Below are 19,095 nucleotides of genomic sequence, written 5' to 3'. Positions count from 1 at the left end.
ATGGGTCGAGGCCGGGTCTTCCAACATGACAATGACCCAAAGCACACAGCCAGGATAACCAAGGAGTGGCTCTGTAAGAAGCATATCAAGGTTCTGGCGTGGCCTAGCCAGTCTCCAGACCTAAACCCAATAGAGCATCTTTGGAGGGAGCTCAAACTCCGTGTTTCTCAGCAACAGCCCAGAAACCTGACTGATCTGGAGAAGATCTGTGTGGAGGAGTGGGCCAAAATCCCTCCTGCAGTGTGTGCAAACCTGGTGAAAAACTACAGGAAACGTTTGACCTCTGTAATTGCAAACAAAGGCTACTGTACCAAATATTAACATTGATTTTCTCAGGTGTTCAAATACTTATTTGCAGGTGTATCATACAAATAAATAGTTAAAAAATCATACATTGTGATTTCTGGATTTTTTTTTTTTTTTTAGATTATGTCTCTCACAGTGGACATGCACCTACGATGACAATTTCAGACCCCTCCATGATTTCCAAGTGGGAGAACTTGCAAAATAGCAGGGTGTTCAAATACTTATTTTCCTCACTGTATATATAAACTTTAGTATTGGACACATGAAAACTTTGACCTTGGACCTGACGGTGGTGCGAGAGGAAAAGTCAGGGGACCAACAACGACGTCACAATTCATAACTTTGCTTTCAGCCTGGACCAAAATTGTGAACAGATGGATGAACAGACAGACACTGCTGTCCATGAAGTCACGCTGCTAGCATGTCTAACAGGAAGTGCAACAGATATTATGTGATATTATACAAATTCTTGCTAACATGTGCAAATTAAGGAGCTTAACAGCAGAGATAAGAGAGGATACCTGCTGACATGACTAGGTGGCTGTGCGTCATGCAAGTCTAAAAGACATTTAAAGCCCTGAATATACTTGCTTTTAACTACGCGTTCGTGTACACAAGATGGCTGCCACGCGTATCCTGCGTTCCTTTGGAGCGTAGGTTGTGCACGTCCCCAGGAATTAACGCTACGCTTCCGCGAGATGCAGTTCTGCACATGAACGTGGGACTGTATGTCGATCTGACCGGCAGGTCATCAGCAATCTCCTGTTCCACACACCAGCCCAGGTGGTGGCGGTATGCAGTTGGTTTGCCAAGGTCAGCAGCAGACTTCTAAAAAGGAGATTTATGGCGAGATGTTTACAATAAAACTCCTGGAGCTAGTCTGCAATTACTGAGATCGTTATGATGTCTCATTAAAATCACAACCTGCTGGAGTGTCGCTATGTTTGGTTTGTTTACGATGTACAAATTCAGAGGTTGTCGGAGGAAGATAATGCGGTGTTGGCGAGGGATGACCCGGTCCTGGTCTCCCCCCTATTCAGGTTTAATCCTCCAGGTACACACAAAGTATGCAGGCAAGTATGAGAACAATGCCGTTTGCGTCGCAGACGCCTGTCTATGCCTATGCATTGTTAAAAAGCAAGTATATCCAGGGTCTTTGAGAAATGTTTTGTTTAGGAACTTAATGGTTCCCTGTGGATTTTTAAACCTCTAGTAGTGCTGTGGAGCTGTTTCTACGGGGCTTCCCCTTGTTCATCTTGTGCATGAACATGCACATGCACATACAAACCCCAATACACACGACACACACTCCTACCACCAAGTCCACTGATCAACAGGTGACGGTAACACACCAAGATGCGCTGCAATGCGCCAGCAAAGACAGGGAACAAGATGACCACTAGCTTGTAAACGTGGTCAAAAACAGTGCTGGATTTAAAACACTGTGGCTTTGTAAATGTTTTGTGAGGAAGTAAGCGCATTCAGCGCGTTTGCGTTTTGCCGAGGACCGCCTGAATGTAAACAGACAGGACGCATACTGTGCGAGCACTGCTGTATATTTACCCTCGAAAAGATGACATGCAGCGCAAAGAAACCCCATACCTGCATCATAACCTGTTGTGTTTATGATATTTTAAACTTCTAGCCATGAGGCAGGGCTTGTTGTTTGTTCAGACTGTTTCCACACTTTTAAAGCTTCTTCCTGACCACCTGGTTTCCAAATGGAAGTGCAATAAGCCCTCTGCACTCCTTCCTTCCCCCACTGTCTCCAGTCTGCTGCTCAGACGCCGTCTGAAACAATCCTGGACCCTCACACAGACGGGCGCGCACACTGGCTTCTCTCACAATTTCATTTCCCCCCTTTCTTTCTTTTTGCTTAGAGATGTTTTGTTTAAGCCCTTTTATTTTATAATGGTTTTAATTTATAACAAACCAAATAATTACCCACTACTTTCTTTGTTGTAGATCATTACATTTTTCAGTGTAGTTTAGTCAATTGAATGTTTTATCACCGGACACATTCATTAACGATCCAAAACAGGTCTACACTTAATGATGTGCTCTGTCTGGAAAGAGTAAGGGGAGAAAGCCAGTTGGCTAACATTAAATAAAATTAATACAATTATCTTGAATGCACTAACCATAACCTTTTTTCTACAAAATCTGTGGACAATTTGTTTCACAAAAGGTACCCCAGCTTACTCAGACGTGAAACATTTCCCTCGACATGTTTTTCTGCTGCGCACCAGAACCAGAAGAAATTGAGAGCAGACACATGTGGCTTCTTAAAGTGGAAAATGGAACTGATAAAACACAATAAAAAAGCCACAGCTCTCAGTAAGCAGATGAAAATTCCGTGCAGCCGGTAGTTTGGGAGTGTATGTGTTGTTGACGTCCTCATAAATCTGCTGTGCTGATGACATACCGACACAGTTCCCCACCCAGGGACAGTGGTGGTCAAACTTGGCAATGCAGCGGTTGCACACGGCACAGTGTTTGGACCTGATGGGCTTCCGTATCTGTAAAGAAACCAGTCATACAAGCAGGGAAAAGTTGTCTTATGATTGCTTTTATCCTCTGTATGGATCGTACATCTCATGTAAGAGAGTAGTCTGAATTTACCAAGCAGGTACTGCAGAATATGCTCAGATCCAGGCTGCCTGTCTCTGCCAGCTCCACAATTGTCTGGAGGAAGGAAACAAGAAACAAAAGCAGGATTTAAAAAAAGAGACATGGCAGAAAAACAAACAACTGAGAAATTCATCTCGTCAAGGTCCATTTGGCACTGCAACAAAAGACCAAATGACAGTGTACAAGCTGGGGCTGGGATTTCCAGCTGAACTATCACGCGGGATGCTCTGCTGATTCACAGTGAGCTACAATGGGATTTACAATTTGATTCAGCCATTAGTTTGTTTTCTGTTTTTAAAGGCAAACTAGTTGTCGTAAGAGGTTTGTTTTTATCTAATGTGCAATCTAATCCTAATATACAACACGCTCAGAGGAAAACAAGAGGTGGAATGGGATCCTCTGTAAGGGAAGGAAAGCTTTGAAGCTGACGAGCTTAGTACAGTGGCCAGTACTGCGCTGTGCTAACAATGCAGGGTAAATTTAGCTCCTCATCAATCACAGAGCCTGGTGAGAAGCAGGGCCTCTGTTGTCCTCCATTTGAGTGTGATAATGAGGGCAGAGAGGACAGAGGGCAGATGACTGTGGGCAGCAGGCCAGGGAATCAGCCACCAAGCAGCCGTGATCTCTCCAGTGAATACTAAGCATCTTTCTGCTGGGAACTGGAATTACACGTGGTGTTGGAATAAAATATGGGGGGAAAGTTACCAAGAAAAAAAGCACATGATCAGAATGCCAGTATTCATTATACCAACATTATGCAACAAAAGTCAAACCATTCAGAAGGAAAAACAGCAGTTGAAATATAAGATAACATCATCAGGATTTAAGGGCTTCAACATTTTCTTTAAACCATGTGCTTGCTGCTTGTTTCTTTCCTGCAACTTCACCTTTTTCTTCTGCTCCTCTGATGCCTTGATAATTCCTGGGTCAGACTTCCAGGATTTGCCAAAGTTGTAGAAAAGAGCCAGGGTGTTTATCAGGAAGGGCACGTGGACGGTGGCAAAGGGGAGATGTGCAGCGGGGTTAAGGAAGAGTCGGTGGACTGGGTTTTTACCACAATCAAATCCTCTTTATTTTAACCAAAGTACAACTGCTGTTGAGACTCTTCAGGTCTGCAAACTAACATCTCCTTTCTGTGATAGTCAAGATCAACGTGGAGACTTGCCAGACAAGTCAAGAACTCCTCGCCCCGGAGAAGACGCAGGTCAAGATAATGAACTCACAGCAAGAAGTGAAGAACCACATAACTCCTTGCTGATTGTTTTAGCAAAGAGAAGAGACTGCAAAAGCACACACACACTTCCCTCTCACTCATCATGTGGTCTAAAATAAGGTTCACCAGATGTGCACAGACAGATATCCTTAAAGGAACTAACTATTTCTTTTGAGCCAGGTCTGAATTAAGGATATCAGCTATCTGACCAATAAAAAAATCCAACTAAACTTTCTCAACACATGTTGTCTTGATGTTTAATCCAAGTCTGACCTGATATGAGCAATTTATGAATGACAATAATTAACCTCTTGTGTACCACGTAACTACACTGCCATTGACTGATCCTTCATCTAACCATTTACTAGGTATTTAAGTAAAAAAACAAACTCAATTACTCAGTAAGAAGTTGTCTGTGTGTTTTCTTTTTAAAGCAGAAGACAATGTCAATCTCTTGAAAGAATTCAAATCCTTCTAAAGAAACTGATCAAATTAAATATTGAATTTTTATTCACCCAGTTTGATTTATTTCATCTGTTATTAAACAGGGTGGTGCTCCTTTGCTGAGTGTTTACTAAAGTAGTGTTTCTCCTACAATTCATTGCTTCTATTTAAAAAAAAAAGAAGAAAGAAGTGGTTTCATTAGCAGAAGTGCTTAGGGAATATGCTTATTTGCTTTCTTGCTGAGAGGTGGGTAAGAAGATAGAGCCGGGAGAGGTTTTAAATCTGTAAGGCGAGGGAGAAACGTGAGGCAACTATTTACCTTATTATGTCCAACCAAACTGGATAATCCTTTAAATCATCCAGTCTGGAGTAGCTGCACAGATTAATTTCTACTGAATTGTAGGCACTTGGCAAAACAAAGCATGGTATTTCAGTTTATTGTACGTGCTTTAATTCAAGCTGAACTCTGGGATCTGTATTTTCAAAACACATGTGATGTGAAGACCAGCCATGAAATGTCACACCAATTCCACCATAACAGACGACGATAATATCCTCTAAAGGGTTTGCAGCCCTAGAAGTCTGCTGGGAAGTCAGTTGCTAGTAGCTATGGGGGAAACACAACCGCACCTTTGGTTTGTTGGCGAGGAAGAGCCAACAGCTTTTGTGGCCATTCCTCCAGCACGGTTAAGACTTCACTGATAAGCACTTTCCTAGCACCGACGGAGTGGTAGAGGCCTCTACAAGTCCCTGAAGACCACACAGAGCCACTGATTTTCATATGCATCTCCATAAAGAACTGGGTGTTGACATTATCCCCTGCTGAAAAGGCCTGACAAGTAAAACATTCTCCAGAGCGCTTCATTGGTCTACAATCTCAGCGATCAGTGGAGATGCAGAGATGGTGCCAGTGATCAATTCAGCTCATTTAGACAAATGGGTTCAATGCCTCCTAAGGGAGGGCTGGGTCAGGGCCGCCCGTTAGCGCCCATTTATCTTTTGAAAGGCTGAGCAGTGAGGTGCATTTGACAAGGTTTCCCTAGCAGCTTGACAGCAGAGGCCGAGCAATATGGTCAGAGACAGATTTATCAGTGTGCTGTTTGAAGGCTGCAATGGCGTGCAGACACACAAGTGAAATAAATGCTATATCAGCTCAGTACAAAACTCAAGGTGAATTCTTTATGGTTGTTTTTACTGCTAGTAATCCACGTTATGAAAACAAATATATCTTGAAATGGACACAGTGCTCTTCGGAAGCTTCAGGTTTTGCCCTTACTCTTATTTCATTCCAACATCATCATTATTATTATATTACAGTCAGACATTCACCTGCTGGAAATGCATTTATGACCAAAATCTACTGAGGAAACTATGATTCGAGTCTGGGAAAGACGAAAATAAAAAAGTACTGTCGTCTTACAGCTCCACCCTTGTCATTTGATCTGATATCAACCGCGGGCCTGAGGAGGATAATGAGCTCACAACGGCAGAAAGTGGGTCAAATGTGGATAAAATGTTTTTACTCGGAAGGCAGAACGAAGGTTTGCAAAATACAGGGCTGCATTACTACACTGCCTAATGACAAATGTGGAACATCAAAATCAAAACATTAATCCCCCATGTCGCTCTCTCTCCACTGTATTACATTCTTGCTCATTATGAGTAATTCTATGGAAAGTCAAACCTTCCCATTTGACCACATAATCAGGATGTTTTAAACCAGACGTTGGAATCTTTTAGTCCATGATACAAATAAAATAGTTATATACTCATCTTCAAATCCTAGTTCAATAAATGTTCAATAAAACTGCCGGCTCGTACAAAATGGGCAATGTTTTAGACGGCTGCCATTTTTTTTGTCTCTCCAGTGGAGTGGAAGCTATGAAAGCGTAACACAACCCAGATTATCGGGCAATGTGGCTGGTGGGTAGCTGTGTGAACACTCTCACTCGTATGTTCCAGCTTTGAATTTATTATTAACTTTGAGTTAAAACAAGCACCAAGTCATCCCGCCCCATAGCGCTCCTGATTTGCAAATGACTTGCTTTGCATAAATAAATGCGATTAGAGAAAGTGCTACTTTGTATGTAAGCAGTCAACTGGACAAGAACTGTCCACTCCAGTGAGACACTGAATTTAGTTTACAACAGATAGCCCATGTCTGTGACGCTGCAGGAGAAAAGCTAAACTCTCCACAAGGTATGCCCCTGTGGTAGACCCCTTCCAACTATTTTCAGTAGAGTAGACACATGATGCATTCAAGACATGCTCCAAACACATCTCCAGCAGCATTTTAAACTAACTGAAGAGACCTTCGAGCATAGTTTTCTTTTTCAATAAGCTCAGGTCAAAGGCATCTGTACTTTCCCTTCCCATTAGTGGCGCAGTCAGGCATTAAATTAAATGCCTTCCACAAATGAGAACTCCCCTCTCACCTCCTGCAATTAGCAGATTTTCCAAACAGAAAGGCAATTCTTCCATGAACAAAAAAAAGAAGAAAGAGCAGCCGCACTAAGGCCAACAGAAACTCTTTGGAGTAGCATTGTTGGGTTTTAACCAGCGGCTGTTATAGCAGCAAACACCAAAAACTGTTATGGCTGAAAAATTGTGTCCTCTTACATTTAATCTTTTATGCGTGTTCTTTTACTATTATTATTACTAATTTTGTTATGGCTTATAGATACATATGTATTGTGTTTTTATGCTTAACCTTTCCTCTTCTATACTCCTTATGTTAGTCTGTCCACATTTACTAGGGTTTAGGTCAGAGCTGTGAGATTGTTTAGTGTTTTCCCCCTCTTGTTGTTCCTCTCCTCTCCTCGAATGTTCATTCAAGGCTGAGAGAGGATCTCTGTTCCCCAAAACATAGAAACCTAGACTGTGTAAATGATTATGCATCCCTTTGCTCGGGGCCAGACGCCCGAAGCCGCCCTAGGCAGCAGGTTTCTGGACCATGTGTTTTAGTACTTCTCTGTTTATTCTCTTTTATTAATAAATTCTTCAAAGACAACGGCTTGTTGTTACTCAATTATTCGCTTAACCCCTCACCAACATACCATTTCCATGACAAAAACTAAGCAGCTTGTTCCTTTAGACATGTAACTTATTCTACATGTTTTACTTCGATATCCATCACAATGAGACCCAAGGGCTTGTGGCACTTCATGCCTGCATTTGTTTAATATAATTTCCACCAATTCCTTCTGTTCTCCACATTAACCCTTCTCTTTTCCCACTCCTTCAATTCACTGAATCGGGCCTGTAACCTAATCTTACTCATGCTCCAGCCTTGCAACACAAGTACTTTTCCTGCTAACGTTCTGTCATCATCTTCCAAAATGCATTGCAGGCAGCAGAAAGCAGTAAAAATTGATTTTACAAGTCCATATTTTACGGAGATCCTCCCTGCTTGGAGTTCATGTTTGCCAAATTTACAAAGTGCTGTGGCAGAATTATAAAAGCTTTGGTTTTGTGTTACATGACTTGTGTGACTGCTAAAAAAACAAGAATACAAAGCCCATTTCAACCAGCATGTGACCCAATTACGAGGCGTCAGATGGATGTCCTTTTTCCCGTAAAGAGACTGTGTGTGCTAGTTTTCGACGCTCTGGAATGCTTCACATCCAAGTGGATTGTGGGTGAGTAAGACTAAAGCGGGTGGACAGAAGAACAACTTTGCTGTTTTAACCCTTTCTGAAAACATAAAACCGGTAGCCTGGCCCTGTCTTTATGCTAAGCTGAGCTAATTGGCGGCTGACTGCAGCGTCATGACGAGAGAGTGCCATCCATCTGTTCGTGTAACTCTCGGCAAGAAAAAAAGTTTACTTCCCAAAATGTTAAACTGTTCCTCTAAGAAAAATTCAAATGCCATGCAGTCTAAGACAGAAAAGGATATCGTTCCAGAACCAGTAGAACCAGGTGGTGTACATCCAGAACTTGGTGGCCAGGTAGATTCCCAGAGGGAGAGCACTGTGCATAGAGTGATCAAAGAAAGCCCTGCACAGAGAGAGGAGAGGAGGGTTGGAGTTATCAGCAGTATTTCTTAAAATGGTCATCTGTTATTTTTCCATGACTTTTTCTCGTTTCTGCTCTGCACTTGTTGTCAGTCAAATAGTGCGCACGGTACTGCTTCAAACTGACTCCTTTTACACAATTATAATAACACTGTAACTGTTAGTGTTAAAGGATAATTCCAGTTTATTACAATTTGGGTCTTATTTTTATGGTTTTGGTAAAAATTATACTAGGCCAGAATTTTCTTTTATGTCATCTATGGGCATAACTCCCACTGCAGACCTCTGCTTCAATAAGGGTCAAGGTGCTTCCAGCAGATGTGAAACCTGCTCACTGTAGCAGATGTCGACAAATACGAGTCTTTGATCTGAATCCTGCAGTCAGACAGCAGCGAAAATAAACCAAACCACGACCAGATGACACACTGCAGTTGGACTTACCAGCACTTTTATTCACAATTGTTTTTTCACCAAGTATTCCAAGAATCTCAGTAAAGATAAAGCACACTGGCTTTGACTTGTGTTTGATTACGTGTGTGTTTGCGCGCAAGAATATGCGCATGTACAGTTTATGTGTTGGTGCTATAGATAGAGACTGCGTGTATTTAATGGTGTGTCAAGTACATGTGTAATAGTATATTTGCATGCGTGCGCCAGGAGATCTAAATCTGACTTAATAAAAAAGTAATACAGATTTGATTTTGAAACATCATCTCACAACATGTAAATGCTGAATCCAAAGTTGACTAAAACATGCCATAGTTGAGAATACTGTAACTTTAACTCGAGGCAATAAATAGCAATTAAAGCAAAATCTGACTAATCTACCCTGTGATTAAATTAACATAATTAAGTATTTAGATACTAAATGGCAGGAAAAAGACTGCTAGAATATTTGTGTACAGAACACATAGGTCACACAGTACAGGCTTTACATGTGTGTGTGTAGGTGTTATTTATGTGACTGAGACATACTTGGAGAGGAACTGCACAGCGACCCAGACGCCGGCGTACATGAGGCCCTTGATCAGCCAGGAGTCAATGTCTAAGTTAGCGATGAAACCAACTAGCCAGATGACCAGGAAGGGTGTTCCCAGCATCACCTTCTGCCTGAACTCCTGCAGGGGGAGGAGAGGAAGGAGACAGATGGATACAGGTGGCAAATACAGGGTGATGGAAGAAAAAAAAATAAATAACAGGAAGGTAGGACATGTAGAAGGAGAGAGAAGATGTGTAATAGAAGTGGTGAAAAAGAAGGAAAGAAAAGAAAGAGATTGGGAGAAAAAAAAAAACATTGATGGGTTTCAGAGATGATAACGTAGAGATAGAAAGAACGATTAATAAGAGACAGGTGAAAGTTAGACAAGAGAACCAGACACAAAGCATTTTGTAGTTATAGAGGGTTTTGTAAAAGTGAAAATGTGAGGTAGAATAGATGTCAGTCAGGGTAACGGTAAATGGACTGCAATTACATAGCGCCTTTCTAGTCTACTGACCACTCAAAGCACTTTACGCTACATGTCACATTCAGCCAGTCATGCACTTATGGCTGCGGCTGCCATGCAAGGTGCCAACAGCTCATCACACATCTCTTGAGCCCCTCATCTACCTCCTGAGCCACAACTCCCTCATGAATCATGACTTTAAATATCTAAGATACAGTACGCATTTCCAATAGTCTCTTTTCGAAGCTACGGTGACTGACAGGGTTGGGTATCGTTTGGATTTTTTATGTTTCCGGTGCCAAATTGAGACTTTTAAAACAGTTCTGGTGCCTAAATGATGCCTGAACTGATACTTTTTAAATACTTTTTTTTTAAAATCAATTTGCTATATCTAAAATTCTTTAAATTGAACAATATATTAGCTGTTTAAAGTATGCTTAAATATCAACATAAGTAAATACAAAACACAATGAATTAAACATGACAAATTCACAATATATAAAACCTAAACCGCCTAACACAGCTGCAGTAATTTAACACTAAACAACAGTTAAATCACTAACAGCAAAATCAATTTTGATTTGGTACACTGTTAATGACTGTTGTATTCGTGAAAGGCAGAAAGGGCTGTTTATTGTAGTCACTCTGTTCTCCATTGTTTCCAGGAGATCAGTGAATGTCTGATGTGTAGAAGCCTGTCAATCATTTATTTTCCTTTTTATGATTGGCAGATGGTTAAGGGGGGCGGTTCTTTTTGTTCCTGCTAGCTTTGGGGAGTGTGTGTGTTAGCCGTGAGACAGAGAGGGTGACAAACGAAAGAAGTTCACACGTGTAGCTCGCTGTTGAGCCAGGTTTGTTTCTTCCTTTATAGGCTGCGGCTGGTGGAAGCCTGTATTGTTGTAGCATTAATAAAGGCCGAGCAAAAGCGGCAGTTGTCTAGGAGCCTTTCATTTAGGGACGCTCCATTTGGTAACGTTACTGTGGTGAATGGCGGAGACACTTCTTACGTCCGTTTTGGAGCACCAGAGGGAATCAATTGATACATTTAAGTGGCACTGAAATTTGCGTTGTAAATTGGCTCTTGTAGATAGCGGTCATATAGAAATCGTTTCCATATTGGCACAGGGTTTCGGTATCCAACCCTAGTGACAGACACCAGTTTGTTTTGAATATCAATCAATATTATGTTATTAATTCCAATATATACTGCACAATAAACAGCAGACATGGTATAGATTTATTTATTTTTGAGGAAGTTATAATGTTTGGGTGTGTGAAAATAGCATTACATCTTTAGTAGCCTTTTTGTTTTTAAAAACACACTTGGCTCTCTAGACAGTGAAGACATAAAGAGGAAGCTAAGCAGCAATCCAAGCAAGTTAGATGAATTCCACAATTGGCCTGTGAAGCTCTACTCACTACAGCACTGACACTAGGGATCTAAAGTTGAGACCACAGTGTGCTGCAAACAATAGTCTTCAATCTACTTGTGATATGTATAAACACAGTGACACAGTCAATCTCTACGCACAGAAGGGGCATCAATTTTAGTTGTCTATTTGTAAAGTCACTGTCTAGTTCTAAAATTTACCTTAATTAACTTAACATTTCCCAGCAGACACGTGAAAGGACAACGACACATTTAAGCAGAGTTAGAACAGAGTTTTAAGAAGCAACAACAACAAGTTAATACATGTATAGAAACAAACAGTAAGATGAAATGACCAACCACAGATCCGTTAGTTTGCTGTATCACACACACCGGCAGGTAACCAAGTCAATTTCTGATGGTCCCCCTCCTCATTTCTTTGACTTTGAAAACAATTGTGCTCAAGTTCAAAGTTTGAGTAGAAGATCTTATTTATCAGGAGACCCGCTGTGGTCAGAGCAGACGCTATACAAGTTACATTGTTCCTGCAGTTTCCGGTAGTTGTATTGTTGAACGTAACCTGTCATTTAAGTAGAGTTGTCTCCTTCCTGTCTGGTTGTCGGATCGGGGATTAGCAAAATAGTAAACTGGTGACAAACGGGCAGCTTCAGACTGAAAGGTAATCACAACCCCAGACATGGTGTGATACTGCAGCAGTGGAAACGTTCAGCCTGGACAGTCTGGTCTGAGCATGTCTGTCTGAACTTTCACAGAAATGGGTGGTAAAACAGGGAGCGACGAGGCTTATGTCTGTGTCTGTGTGTGTGTGTGTGTGTGTGTGTGTGTGTGTGTGTGTGTGTGTGTGTGTGTGTATTTCCAGCAAAGGATAGATGGTTAAATTTGATCCAACTAAACGGATTTAAAATTTTCTGTCTGTTTCAAATTTGAGCAGTAGCCCAAAGCTCACACTGCTTGATGTTTTTTCTAATCTTTGACCAGCTGCCCTTCTCTTTTGATGTATAATGTTATACATTTGGAGCATGTGTTTGAAGGTGTGTGTGTGTGTGTGTATGTGTACCTTGTCCATCTTCAGTCTCTTCAGGTAGGATGGGCTGTCGTAGCCTTTGGCCTGCCGCGCTTCCTGTAAATGATTGATCATCCAAACGTTCTTCCTTTGCTTGGCAAGATCTAGCGGCGTTTCACCCTAAAAAAACAACAACACACCAGTCGGTACACATTCAGCATCATCAAAATACTCTGGCTACTTTTTCACTCTAATTTGTCTACATACATTTTACTGTAATCAAATAATACGGCAATACAGGTACATGAAGACAGCGGATCAAGCCACGAGGAAGGCATTACCTTGATGTTCTGTGCATCCACGTTAGCGTTGGCGTCCAGCAGCAGGCTGATGACAGTGGTGTTGCCGGCCAGCACGGCCCAGTGCAGCGCTGTGTTCTTGTGGTATTTGTCGCCAAGGTTGACAGACACGTTGAAGGTCAGTAGCAGCCGAGTGGGATCCACACTGTCGCAAAGAGGACAAAATCAAGACAAGCTGAGTCAAACCTGACAAACAGGCGTGTTGGCAGGAGGACAAAGACAACATGAAGTTGCTTAACATGACAGTTCTGGATCATTTGTTTAAATTACACTTTCTGTGACATAGGAGGTAAATGGTGAGTAGGGCTGCAACTGACCCGAATATTTATTATATTATCTGATTTACAATAATTTCTAACAGCTCACGGCGACATCTTTAAATGTCTTGTTGTATTTGAACAACAGTCGGTCATGTATGACAATAACTCATCAAATGCTCACATTTGAGAAGGTGGAATCAGATACTTTCATGCATTTTTGCATGAAACAGCAACACATTTTAACTATTTTAAATTACAAAATTTTAAGCAGAAATGATCCCCCAGAAAAATTGCTTATCAGAGAATATTCAGATAAAGCTGAGCCACAGTATTGGGACTAGTTTCCCTGTATTAGCAGTCTGTCTGATGAATGACAACTGATTTATACATGAAGAAGTTGTGTGTGTGAAAGGCAGATTTTAGTGCAATTATACATAGTGCAAGCATCAGTATTTTAGACATTTTCCAGGCATCGGTTTCTTGATTTGAGGTTGAAATGTATTAAACATTAAGTTTCACCGCGTCATTAAGAATTCTTGTCGAGGAAGACCGAGCCAGAACAGTAAATCATCGTAAAGCTGTAGCAGCAACTGTGGGGCACAGCTACACAAATTCTAAACACACACACACACACACGCACACACACACACACACACCTGTGTGTCCTGTAAGCCGCCCACATCAGAGGAGTCATGCCGTTCTGATCCATCATGTCCACATCCTGATAAGAGTAAAATATACCAGAAGTGAAGGAGTTGAAGGAGAAGTTAGAGGTGGAAAAGAGAAGTAACAGGGCTCCCCCTGATGGAAAGAACCGGTACAAAATGCTATAAAACCCAAATAACACAGACAGGAAAATGAGATTATAAAGCAATGGCGGTTGTTAAGTTCCTATTTTAGCAATTACCATTTAAAAAGATAATGATGGACAATAGCAATGACACTGGACCTGTCAAACAAGCACGTTCGCTGTTGTGAAAAGGACCAGCTTATGCATTTTAAAATTATGTTATTTTCCTGCCAAATAAGCGGCAGTGTTGGTTTTACCTACCTGTCCTTTTGCGATAAGATAGGCCACGATGGAGGTGTGGCCGAACTGAGCGGCCAGATGAACGCAGCTGCAGCCTTCGCCATCAATCAAGGACGGGTCTGCGCCGTATTTCATGAGCTGCACCACCATGGATAGATGGCCTTGTCTGGGAGAAGATAAACACAAAGCAGGCATCGATTTAAAAGAGATACAGCTGTAGTTTGGTGAAAACAGACAGTAACATGCAGGAACAAATAACTCCGGTCTTTTCGACATTTGAGGTGAGGAAGGCAAAGCCATTCTCATCACCCACTAAGAAGCTTGGTCTGTGACCAGGCTAAACTCAACCGTCTAAAGATCCGGGCTGCAGACATCCAGCGCTTAACTCCAGCATGTGTCTAAAAGGCTGAATACAGACAGAGGGTGGCTCGGGGCCTTTTAAAGGTCACTGGACAGTTGGAGGAGGGGGGGGGGGGTGACACAGGACTCCTGAGTGTCTGTGTAGCAGGGATTCTGAGGATGCCTGTAGCCAAACCTATCAATAATTCAGGATGAGAGCCCCCCTGTCTGCTTTGGACAGGGGTGGGGTGGTGCTCACGTGACCTGTTCCTTCTCACAAGTTACAGCATGCCTGAGTGATCGTTACAAAGTGGAAGACGAGAGGAGGAAATAGAAGACCTTTAACAATTGAGTGGAAATGGGGGATAATGTCTTCAAATGGGCTCATGTGCCGTGTTCACGAGGAGTCTTTCGGCGTCCATATTGCCGTTGCCTAGCTGCGGTGTTCTCACAACCTACCACTTGAATGCTAAACACATCGTGTTCATGTTGTAACCACAAGCTCCATTAGAAGGCAGCATTCCTAACAGTGTTGACAAGCAACAAAATACCGATGATGGTGAATAGTCCATGGGCTCTGTGGATTAAATATGTCCACCCAATGGCTGATTTGTTATCAGTGGTGGGTGTGTGTTACCTGGTGGCCCAGTGCAGGGGTGTGGAGTTGAGGTCTCCTCCCAGCTGGTCCACTATGGCTCCCTTTGATATGTAGTACCTGCACGTACAAACACAATCACCAGGTGAAATTTTATACTGAATTTGCTCCTGAATCTCCTCTTGTTGATTCTTGTTGATCTAATCTTGGTGTAGCCCGTAGAACTGGTGCGACAATGGATAGATTGTTGGCTGGTCTTTTGATAAGAATAGAAAGCAGTAGGACGTGACCAAAATATTAGAAATAAACTGAAAACACGTCTGCCTTGCTGTACAATCAGCTGTTTCAATGTTTACCCTGGGAGGGCAATTGGTTTAGCGCTCATTTTCTAACCCTATTGCTGATTGGTCGATCTTGCGTCAACACTATTTTGCCGTCTTGATTAAAGGAAGGACTGTGCTTGACTTTAGAACTAAATATAACCTCCTGACATCCTGCAACTTTAAGCATCATTTATGTTGTCTCCCACACCTTCATACATCTGCGACATCAGTCGCTAGGTGTGTGGCTGGAAACAGGGCAACTCTTTTCGCCTGATGGTAACCGGGGAATGGAACAACGCAACCACATATTTCCAGCCAGTCCTAGGATTCAAACTAACAACCATCCAACCATAAGCTCAAGTATCTAACCTCTTTGCATCTGTCACCACCTCCAGCTTCATACAAAACATGACGGGACTCACTTGACCAAGTCTATCCTGTTGTTGATGGCGGCCCAGTGGAGAAGCGTTACGTTTTCTTTGTCTGGCTGCCGAACATCGAAGCCCGCCTCCACCAGCTCCCTGCAACGCTCGAAGATGCCGTACCTGAGGAAGAAGGGCAGAGGGGGATTAAAGTCTCCTCGCACACAAATAAATGTGCAAACACAGATAAACAGGGTTAAATACATTAAACCTAGACACACTGACAAAATGCACACCTACATAAAAACACACACACAAAAACTGACAACATAAAAACACTGATAAACGGATACTCGGGCTCAAACAAGACACCCACACTGTGCCCTAACTTGGCACTGGCTGTCTTTAAACAGATATTCTTAACCTCAAATCAAAACAACTTAAATCTGCCGTTGTCAAATGTAACAACATCTCAGACAACGCTTTTGTTATCTTATAAGGCAGACACTTCCACATCTCTCCTCCCCCCTCCTACATTCCCTCATCATGTTCTGAGCTTGTGAATTACTTCTTTAAAATGTGCTGAATCAGAAAACCACAGTCGAAAAACAGTGTGGCGTTAGTTCTGGAATTAAAATTTGTGGTGTCCCTACAACAGAGAGTGCCTTCCCTACAGTTTTTATATTTTCCCATGTTGTGTCATTCAACCGCACTAACAGTGAGCAGGCAGGCAGACCCAGTTGTACAGTTGCCCCGCCATTTTGTGGTGCCTCCGCTGCCTCACATTGGTGGCAAGCTAGTGTGGTGATTTGTTGCAGTTGTGGAGTAACAATGCTTCCTAACATATGGCGAGCGAACTCTAGCAGATGGAGCGTGAAAAACTGTCCAGATATACTACGATCGCAGGAATGTCTGCAGGAATGTATGGCAGGATGTCGCAGGAAATTAGATTTCATTTGGCGCCGCTTGAGATTTCTCCCTCTGCAAATGAATCACTGTCTAACTCACTTATTCATAACTAATTTAATTTCCTTCCAAACCTCTTTGCCACCATATGAGGATATCCTTATAAAAAAGGGTGCTGTGGATCTGTGGATCATACAAGATGTGCTGCTTCTCAACCTCATAAATGAGTCTCGTCATCCATGTTGACTGCTGAGTGGAGGGCAACTTTGACTTGTAGGGTGTAGAACCCAAAATACTTTCACACACTGCTTCCCAGATGTTTTGCTGTCATGATTATCCCATCAGTATGACCTAGTGTCGTCCTCCGTGTTTATTAATTAGCTTAGTTTACTGATACAGTATGCTATAGCTCAAGCAGATCTAAGAGTGCCCTCTGTCAGACCATAAGGGAAAGTACTTTCTTTGCAGCAACAGTCTGTTGCGCTTATAGACTGTACATTTTTAATTTCAAAAGGTCATTACAGTTGGAGTATTTTTTCCCCCAAATTCGAATGAAAGTTTAAAGTTACAATAAAAGCCTTTCTGAGACTGAACGTGTGAATTATGACAATGACAAAACAAATTCATGCATCATTTCTTGAGGTTGCATTAAAATCTGACTGTGTGACCACATGAGACAACAACACATATATTATCCACTCACTGTGTGGCTTTGACAATGTCCCAGGTGCTGTAGTCATCCACATGGTTTTTACGACTAACAGTCTCACTGTAGCCGTGGTTGTAATGACTCTGCGGTTTGATTTCCTGGAAGAACAAAAGAGAGGGAGAGAAAGAAAAACAGCGTTAACAGTTAAATCACTGGCAGGTGGGGTGTGTTCGTTGCAGTATATTATATACTTAATTTATAATACAGAAAAGAGGTGAGTAAAATCCATCACGTAATTTATTTCACAATATTAATTTTATGGAAATTCAACTGCAAAACTGTTTAAATAAAAATAGCCCAATAATGCCATGAAGCAGACCTGCTGGATGTTATGCAACATTTATGTACACCTAGACCTGCAACAATTAGTCCATCAATCAATTAGTTAATCGACAGAGAATTAATTGCCAACTATTTTGATCACAGATAAATTGTTTCAGTTATTTTTCAAGGTAAATGCATAAGTTCTCTGGTTCCAGCTTCTCAAATGTGTCAACTTTTTCTACCTCAAATTTGATCTTCTTTGTCATATAGGACAGTAATTTGAATATCTTAAGGTTTTAGACCGTTAGTCAGACAAAATAAGCAAACTGAATACATTACAATAGCCTTTGAGAATGTTTTATACACACAAACAATTAATCAAGAAATATGAAAATAATCATTAGTTACAGCCCTAAACCCAGAGATATTTAGGGGACAGGTACCAAAGTATAAACAGTATGGCAAAATCTATTACAGTAACACACTTTTTTATTGTCTTGGTACATCCTGTCAGTGTTTCCTCTATATGCATTCAGCAGCGGCGAATCACGACTGCCACTGCTAAACTTTCCCACAATCATTAAACTATGCGCTACAAATGTTTTCACTGGCGCACTGTGTGAGCAGGCAGCACTCAGTGCTCGGCTCGCTTCCTCTCCTCGTTCTATGCAGAACATACGTGACAGATGGTGTTATAAGAGCAGCGTAACTCTGAATCAGGAGGTGCGTAGCGAGTGTTTGATTGTCCGAGCAGTGAACGCGAGCAGAGGAAAATATTGTGGCAGTAAATGTACGGTGTCTGTTAGAGTGTGCCAGCTTCTCAAGACCAAGAAAAGGCTGTTGTTTCCCACCTGCTGGAAAAGTAAGGCCGGTTAGCGCTAAGTTAGCTAACATCTCCCCTTCAGACTGCGCAGCTGAGCAGCTTCTACAGCAGCTATAGAGCTGCTATGTAACTTAACATTTGCTCAATTTATAGAAAGTAACTGGAAGCTGTATTTTTATTACTGCCTACTTGTCCAATGTTGAGAACATCAGGTACAAACTGAGACTAAACTGATGTAGCCTGCAGCTCTGTCCTGTACAGACTGATTCAATTATTTTTCAGTTTTCAGTCTGAAAAAGTGGTTTTGGAAAAGAAAGGATGAAGGTGACCGGAGGAGCTGAGGTTAGTAAAACTAATTAGTGATGCAAACTAGTCCTGTTAAGCTAATGAGGAGACGTTTCTTTTTGGATTTCAATGTGCAAATAAAATGCACCTCAGAAGGGAGGAGGTTTCTCATGTTGCCTATTTTTATATTAATGTCTACAGATAAATGTCAGAAGCTGTAAAATGAAGACACAAAAGGCAAACATGAACAGTCGTATCTATAATGATTCTGAGGTCATATTATCAGGTTTTCCTGCCGTTAAGGCTTAGGGCTGATGCCCAAAACATGCTGTGCCATCACTGTAAAATCCCTGTGGAGCAACAGGACCAACCAAATTAGTTTCTCCAGATCTAAA

At 41.8% G+C, this 19,095-nt stretch overlaps 1 protein-coding gene across 1 annotated transcript in view; it reads right to left on the bottom strand.

Annotated features, from left to right (window-relative positions):
- zdhhc17 (zinc finger DHHC-type palmitoyltransferase 17) overlaps window positions 1-19,095 on the bottom strand; it is a 33,197-nt gene that overhangs the window by 4,939 nt on the left and 9,163 nt on the right. The window contains exons 2-13 of the mRNA XM_046071721.1: window positions 17,323-17,426; window positions 15,774-15,896; window positions 15,071-15,148; window positions 14,116-14,260; window positions 13,721-13,785; window positions 12,787-12,949; window positions 12,500-12,625; window positions 9,583-9,725; window positions 8,490-8,590; window positions 3,825-3,949; window positions 2,929-2,991; window positions 2,732-2,825 (exon numbers count right to left, since the gene is read on the bottom strand). Of these exons, the coding sequence (XP_045927677.1) occupies window positions 2,732-2,825; window positions 2,929-2,991; window positions 3,825-3,949; window positions 8,490-8,590; window positions 9,583-9,725; window positions 12,500-12,625; window positions 12,787-12,949; window positions 13,721-13,785; window positions 14,116-14,260; window positions 15,071-15,148; window positions 15,774-15,896; window positions 17,323-17,426 (1,330 nt within the window). The remainder of the gene's footprint in view (window positions 1-2,731; window positions 2,826-2,928; window positions 2,992-3,824; window positions 3,950-8,489; window positions 8,591-9,582; window positions 9,726-12,499; window positions 12,626-12,786; window positions 12,950-13,720; window positions 13,786-14,115; window positions 14,261-15,070; window positions 15,149-15,773; window positions 15,897-17,322; window positions 17,427-19,095) is intronic.

Source organism: Micropterus dolomieu, linkage group LG16 (genome assembly GCF_021292245.1).
Source record: "Micropterus dolomieu isolate WLL.071019.BEF.003 ecotype Adirondacks linkage group LG16, ASM2129224v1, whole genome shotgun sequence".
Lineage (NCBI taxonomy): Eukaryota > Metazoa > Chordata > Actinopteri > Centrarchiformes > Centrarchidae > Micropterus > Micropterus dolomieu.
This window is presented reverse-complemented; position numbering and strand designations above follow the sequence as displayed.